An 8015-nucleotide genomic window follows, 5' to 3' on the forward strand; every position below is an offset into this window, starting at 1 on the left:
TTGGGAATAATAACAACTAATAACAACAAGATAACTAATGTAACTAATGTCTCATAAAACATATATAGGTTAAGAACTTTTATGAAAGAGCACAGTTTGAAAGATATGGCAAATTTAAATCAGAAATGGATGGGAGAGGTTGAGGGTAGAGGAAGGACAGGAGTAAAAAATAAATAATAATAACTATTGTAAAATAGACTGTGTCCATAAAATGTATATAGCATGTATAAACTGGAAATACAGGTCTAAGCGTTGTTGTTCACTAGTTTCTCCAAATGGGGGAGGGGGGGTAGGGTTGGAGGGTAATAAAGGAAATATATATTTTAAATACGATACATTTGAAGTTTACATAAACTTTAGCCAAATACATTTAAATTCAGTTTTTCACAATTCCTGACACTTAATCCTAGTAAAAATTCCCTGTTTTAAGTCAGTTAGGATCACCACATTATTTTAAGAAAGCCTCCCCCTTTTTCCTCCAAACATAATGATGGTCATTATGGCCAAACAGTTCTATTTTTGTTTCATCAGACCAGAGGACATTTCTCCCAAAAATACTATCTTTGTCCCCATGTGCAGTTGCAAACCGTGGTCTGGCTTTTTTTATGGCGGTTTTGGAGTAGTGGTTTTTTCCTCCATAGCAACCTTTCAGGTTATGTCGATATAGGACTTGTTTTAATGTGGATATAGATACTTTTGTACCTGTTTCCTCCAGCATCTTCACAAGGTCCTTTGCTGTTGTTCTGGGATTGATTTGCACTTTTCGCACCAAAGTACGTTCATCTCAGGGAGACAGAACACATCTCCCTCCTGAGCGGTATGATGGCTGCTTGGTCTCATGGTGTACTTGCGTACTATTGGTTGTACAGATGAACATGGTACCTTCAGGCATTTGGAAATTGCTCCCAAGGATGAACCAGACATGTGGAGGTCTACAATTTCTTTTTCTGAGGTCTTGGCTGATTTCTTTTGATTTTCCCATTATGTCAAGCAAAGAGGCGCTGAGTTTGAAGGTAGGCCTTGAAATATGTCCACAGGTACGCCTCCAATTGACTCAAATTATGTAAATTAGCCCATCAGGAGCTTCTAAAGCCATGACATAATTTTCTGGAATTTTCCAAGCTGTTTAAAGGCACAGTCAACTTAGTGTATGTAAACTTCTGACCCACTGGAATTGTGATACAATTGTGAAATAATCTTTCTGTAAACAATTGTTGGAAAAACTACTTGTGTCATGCACAAAGTAGATGTCCTAACCGACTTGCCAAAACTATAGTTTGTTAACAATACATTTGTGGAGTGGTTCAAAACAACTTTTAATGACTCCAACCAAGTGTATGTAAACTTCCAATTTCAACTGTATGTATGTATGTATGTATGTATGTATGTGTTGTGTGGTCCCTACAGCGTACCATTGCAAAGTGATGCAGACAATTACATTGATGGAAAGTACACTCTATCTGCAATATTAAAGCTGTTCTACCCCTTTAAAAAAATAGTAAGTCTAGGGTGTCATTAAAGCCTGTTAAGGATCGGGCTTTCAATTTGACATACCTAAATCTAACTGCCTGAAGCTCAGAACCTGAAACAAGGATATGCATATTCTTGAAACCATTTGAAAGGAAACACTTTGAATTTTGTAGAAATTTGAAATTAATGTAGGAGAAATTAACACATTAGATCTAGTAAAAGTTAATACAAAGAAAAAAACATGTTTTTTTTGTCCCATCATCTTTGAAATGCAAGAGAGAGGTCATAATGTCCTATTTCAGGTTAGGCGCAATTTAGATTTTGGCCACCAGATGGAAGCAGTATACTTCTCAGACAGAGCTCAGTGTGTCAAATCGGAGGGCCTGTTGTCCGGACCTCTGGCAGTCTCTATGAGGGTACCACAGGGTTCAATTCTCGGGCCGACTCTTTTCTCTGTATAAATCAACGATGTCGCTCTTGCTGCGGGTGATTCCCTGATCCACCTCTATGCAGACGACACCATTCTGTATACATCTGGCCCTTCTTCGGACACTGTGTCACTGTGAAATATGGCCAATATGTAGTGTTGTAAAAATACTTTAAAGTACTACTTAAGTAGTTTTTTGGAGTATCTGTACTTTACTATTTATATTTTGGGCAACTTTAACTTTTAATTCACTATATTCCTAAAGAAAATAATTTACTTTGTACTCCCTACATTTTCCATGACACCCAGAAGTACTTGTTAGATTTTGAATGCTTAACAGGACAGGAAAATGGTTCAATTCACACACTTATCAAGACAACATCCCTGGTCATCCCTACTGCCTCTGATCTGGCAGACTCACTAACCACAAATGCATCTTTTATAAATGATGTCTGAGTGTTGGAGTGTGCCCATAGCTATCCGTAAATTTAAAAAACAAGAAAATGGTGCCATCTGCTTTGCTTAATATAAGGAATTTGAAATGATTTATACTTTTACTTGTGATACTTAAGTATATTTAGAACCAAATACTTTTAGACTTTTACTCAAGTAGTATTTTACTGGGTGACTTCCACGTTTACTTGAGTAACATTATATAAAGGTATCTATACTTTTACTCAAGTATGACAATAGGGTACTTTTTCCACCACTGCCAATATAGGGATTCCCAGATAAAGATGAATTGACTTGCTTTGATTGAACTGAACTATGCGTTTGCTCTGAATACAGTTTGAGGTCCTTGCCTCGTCTATCTAGGCCACAAGAGGGCAGATGTGGTCTCTTCCATTTGCAGAACATAATGAATAACGGGCATGCAAGTTTGAGCCAGACAGAAGCTCAAAATTGTACATCAGAACGAACCAGCCGGCGGACTGAAGTTTGGACACTCTTCTAAAACTATTTGTGGATATATTTGACTTATAGACTGGAGTTATCATTCTAAACTAGCGCAACACTTGAATAACATAGAACTACATTGCTCTCAGCGTTCTATCAAGGTAAAAGACAAACATAATTCAACTCTGAAAATGACTCCTCTTTTTGCTTTGTTGCTACTTTTTCTGAGCGCTGCGGAGCCCCGTCATGTCGTTCCTGGTTACACAGCGCTGAGGACTGAGCAGGCGGACGGGGCTGCAGGTGCACTGACGACGGGGACCGGGGAGTCAGACTCTGAGTTGAATCTGAATCAGATTGGAGGTGATATGGCATATATCGAACCCCTGATGCATGAATCAGACGCCAACCAAAAGAGAATCCCCCGGGGCGCCAAGGATGGGAGCTCGAGGAAACAGGACCAGCAGTCTCCTCAAAGCTACCAACACCCCAGACCGTATGAACCGGACGGCTACTTCACAACGCCCAAGGGCCCACACCTGGCCAACAGCACCCCGGACAGGCACGGCAGATCCCGGGGAAACTCTTCCAAGGGCTCGGTGCTGTTCCACAACCCGCTCTACCCGGTAACCAACAGCTCATACGGGGCTTACGCAGTGATGCTCCTCGCCCTCATCCTATTCGCCATGGGCATCGTTGGTAACCTCGCGCTCATGTGTATTGTTTGGCACAATTATTACCTGAAGAGCGCGTGGAACTGCATCCTGGCCAGTCTGGCATTCTGGGACTTCCTCGTGCTCTTCTTCTGTCTGCCCGTGGTCGTCTTCAACGAGCTCACCAAGAGAAGGTTGCTAGGGGACCTGTCCTGTCGGATCGTGCCCTACATGGAGGTAAACAGTTAACCTTGAACGTCCACGCACGTGAGGGCATTTCGGCAGTGTGCATTAACAAGCACAAAGAGATGCACCTGTTGCGTCGCGCGTATGTGTCCCGTTATTTCTGCATCACACCTCTATCTTTCCTCGTTCTCCCATTATAGAACAGTAGACCAGTCATACACACAAGTTATACTTTTGCAGCAATAAAAATGATTATACCTACACATATAGGGACGACAGGATGGTGGTTATAACCGACTATTTGTATAGCTTTTTAATATAGTCCCTGTGTGAGTGCACTGGGGCCGCCTCTGCTATTAGGGCTGGAAGAGTGCATTTTCAGGGTTGATGGTGCAAGCCCTGCTCCGGCTGTTCCCTTGGTCTGGGTATTTCCAATGTCTTTCAGACTCAAACTGTACTTAATCACCATAATGTGTGTGTTTTATATGTTGTAATTGCACTATGTGCACCACTGCCCGTGTATATCGCCCCAGTCTGCCAGCTGCCTATGTGTTATGGTAGTTAGCCTATTGTTATGCTAACTAGCGCCTCGCGTTAATTGTCTGGTGGGGTGTGTGTAATTAACTGAGGTTCTTAGGAACTCTTTTCAAGGAGGGGATCTGGGTCAGAGGGACATTCTAATGCTATTCTATATGCTCTTTTCAACCCAGCTGAATAGGTTCATTTGCATATTCCTAGGGGGCATTTATTTGGAGCAGTAGTGTTTCCCCCAGTTTTTTCTTGGTGGGTTGGAGAACCCTCAAAATCAGCATCAAGATCCGCCAAATGAGCATCTTCTATTGAAACCAGTGTCACTCAATCCCATTCAGTCTCTTTCTCTCCTTTCCACTGTCCTCTTATTTTCTCTCCTTATTTTCCCTCACCCCTCTCTCCCCCATCTTCCCTCTCTGCCTTTTTCCCCTCCCTCTCTCCCCATTTCTCTCTAGGTGACCTCTCTGGGAGTAGCCACATTCAGCCTGTGTGCGTTGAGCATTGACCGGTTCCACGCAGCGACCAGCCCCCAGCCTCAGGCCCCACGGGTGGAGCCCTGCCAGTCCATCCTGGCCAAGCTGTCTGTGGTCTGGATCGGCTCCATGGTCCTGGCCGCTCCAGAGCTGCTGCTGTGGCAGCTCACCCAGGAGGTCTCCGTCCAGCCAGGGGGCTACGTGGTGGACCTGTGTGTCCGGAGGCCCACCTTGAGCCTGCCTGAGTCGGTCTACTCGCTGGTGCTGACCTACCACGAGGCCCGCATGTGGTGGTACTTCGGCTGCTACTTCTGCCTGCCGCTCCTCTTCACCCTCGCCTGCCAGCTGGTGACGAGACACGTTGTCGCTGAGGAGGCACAGATGAAACATGGGAGCAGCACAGTAGTAGGAGGAAAAAGAATACGCCCTTCCTCCTCGTCCTCTTTGTCGTCGTCGTCCTCCTCTTCCAAGAAGCAGCAGCTGAAGAGAGACCGTAGGTGTAGTTCTACAGTCGTGGCGTTGGCCATCGTTTACGCCGTGTGTAACCTCCCCGAGAACGTCTGTAACATTGCCCTGGCCTACATCGCCAACCCCATCTCCACAACGACTGAGGCCCTGCTGGCTCTGATTGGCCAGTTCCTGTTGTTTGTCCGTTGCTCGGCAACGCCGGTGTTGTTCCTGTGTCTGTGTCATTCTCTGGGCCAAGCCTTCATGGACTGTTGCTGTTGTTGCTGTGAGGAATGTCTACCCAATGGAGCCTCTTCATCATCATCATCCTCCACTACCACCACAGCAGTCTCCACCTACGCCTCCTCTCTCTCATCCCCGTCATCACTCTCTCCGTCCTCCACCAAAGAGGAGAAGCTGCATATTGTGTCTGGAACCATACCAGCCATCTTCTATGACAAGGCCAAAGACAGCTCCTCTCTCATGGCCATCGGAACACCCTGCTGAGTCCCTCTCCTTGCCTTCTCCCTGCCTAGCCAGTCACCTCATTGGAGGACAAAATGCCCACGCTACCCTTGGACCTCAAGAACCCAGCTCTCTTACCCCAACCTCTCTCTGCAAACACTGGCTGTGCTGGGCATTGCACTGAATGAAGATAAATGATCTCTATAATGCTTGGTCCTTAGAGGGACACTTATTTTACCAAGAAGACTCTTGAGAATAAAAGGTAGACAGCACTATGGACATCATCATGCACAGCGGGCGACTTCCTGCTTAAAGACACCTCTTGAGTTTAAGGCAATTTGTTTTGAGAGACTTGTGGTTACAGACAGACTACTGAATATACTCATGGCTAGGGCTTTGGTTGTCTTCAATCCCTCCTAGCCGTGAGATAAGTGATGAAGATCATTACAGACAGTCCATTATGACATGAGACAACATATCAATTGTAGTGGCACAGCTGAATGCTAGGAGAGATCCAGAGCTGAATACACTGACATGAACTTTTCTTGACTTTCTTTTACTAGTATACTCTCGTTTGATAAATAACATTTTAAAAAGCAAACAATTCTCTTAGCTGTGAATTATGGTCTGGATTCAAGTTGTGTTTTCTAATTTCCTGTGTTTTATTAGTGGAAATTAACAACAAAAAGAGCTATTGAGGGATCCTCTGTCTGTGGGCTAATTGTTCTCTCTCTAACTCCTCTCTTTTCCCCTGGCCTGCACTCCATCTCACAGTGATCTACAAGGGAAGAAATGTGGTAGAATGGTACCCGTCAAACACACGTCATAACACCCATCACCACTGGTTACTGACTGTTTACACGTGGAGTAAATATTACTTGTCATTATCTGAGTAAATAACAACCACTACAGTGTAGTCTTCCTTTGATTTCTCCAGGAATAGGGCGCAAATCAACTGTCTTGTGTGTTAAGAATTCACTGTTGTGTTGTAGTATTTTAGCTGTGCAGCTCAGGGTTTTCTCAACATGTTTCCCCTCAAGAACCATACTATTGCTGAGCATCTTCTGCAGAGCTACTAACATTGCTCAGGGCCAATATCCACAAAGCGTCTCAGAGTAGGAGTGCTGATCTTGGATCAGTTTTGACTTTTAGATCATAATGAATAATATTATATGGCCAGATCCTAGATCAGCACTCCTACTCTGAGACACTGTGTGGATACGGGCCCAGATCTTAACACCACATCTCTTCTACAGATAAACATTATTCATGATTATTAAAAGCTTTTAATGTGACCACTAGTCCACACAATGGCTCTTGTGTCAATATGTTGATAGATGTCGAGATAGAACCTAACCAATCCCTATAAAAATGGTGAATCTGTGTAGAGTACAATCTGACCGATACAATGCTGATATATTGTGTTATTCTGTCGTGACACAACAGTGGAACATTTAGACTTGCTCAGATATCAGGACCCAATGAACAACTTTTATTGTCCTCAATATTACCTTGTACATGTATACAATCTGTACTTCTCATAACTTTCCTTCCTCAAAAAGAGATCAGTCAAATCATATGAATGTTGTAAAAAAAACGATAAATAAAAACATTTATCGTTTTTGGGGGAATTGGTATGTATTCTCTTGTATTGTGAATATACTGTAATTATGTCTGGATTGAATTTAACATTGTGTATCTGAGGTAGTATTTACTATCGGAACTGACTGTGTATCAGATGTTTTGTCTATTTTTTATTCAGTTCTACTCAATAAACAGTGAGACAATGTCTGTGGTCTTGTTTTCCACTGGAAAATAAATCATGGCTGAGGGAAAGCATGCATCTATCAGTGCATGAACAAGTCAGTGTCATGTTAAAGAGACCACCACGTCTGCCCACACACAATGCACACACCTACACACATACACATTCTAACAGACACACATATTCATCCATCATCCACTCACACACACACTCACAGTAGAGGGGATATTGACAGTGAGGATTTTTCATCTGGTTGCCCCTGTCCTGTGTGTTCCGTCTCGGCTCCCTGAGCTGAAATATTTGTCCTCCCACTTAGTTCTGCCTGGGCCTGAGAGAGGGGGCTCTCATAAGAAGAGCATTGTTCCTCAGCCTTCTCCCCAGCCCCCTCACTGCATTACAATGGTCAACCACCGGGGGAGTTGCCAAGCTACCGTCACATTCAAGTCCCCTTCACAGTCACCAAACAGAAGCAAGAGAGAGAGATGAGAGGAGAGGGGGAAGAAAGAGGGAGAAGAGGGCACTAGGCGACCAAAACAACCCGCACTTTCCCAAACCCTTCAGTTCCCTGTGGTTTCCATGACAACAGATGAAGGGTCTTATTTGTCTGTTCTCTCGTTTGTTCAGGCCAGACGCTCAGTACTGCCCCATACACCAGTCCTCGCCTCATGCACTTTGCTGCACATTAAATTCTCTTCTGCCTACCA

General features: G+C 43.8%; 1 protein-coding gene across 1 annotated transcript; it reads left to right on the forward strand.

Moving 5' to 3' along the window:
* Positions 1–1805: 1805 nt before the first annotated feature.
* Positions 1806–7312, forward strand: LOC139413716 (G-protein coupled receptor 37-like 1). The gene is made up of 2 exons (XM_071161409.1): positions 1806–3681; positions 4617–7312. The coding sequence occupies exons 1-2, from the start codon at positions 2986–2988 to the stop codon at positions 5586–5588; spliced, it is 1668 nt and encodes a 555-aa protein (XP_071017510.1). The 5' UTR covers positions 1806–2985; the 3' UTR covers positions 5589–7312.
* Positions 7313–8015: the final 703 nt, after the last annotated feature.

Source organism: Oncorhynchus clarkii, chromosome 7, assembly GCF_045791955.1.
Source record: "Oncorhynchus clarkii lewisi isolate Uvic-CL-2024 chromosome 7, UVic_Ocla_1.0, whole genome shotgun sequence".
Classification (NCBI taxonomy): Eukaryota; Metazoa; Chordata; class Actinopteri; order Salmoniformes; family Salmonidae; genus Oncorhynchus; species Oncorhynchus clarkii.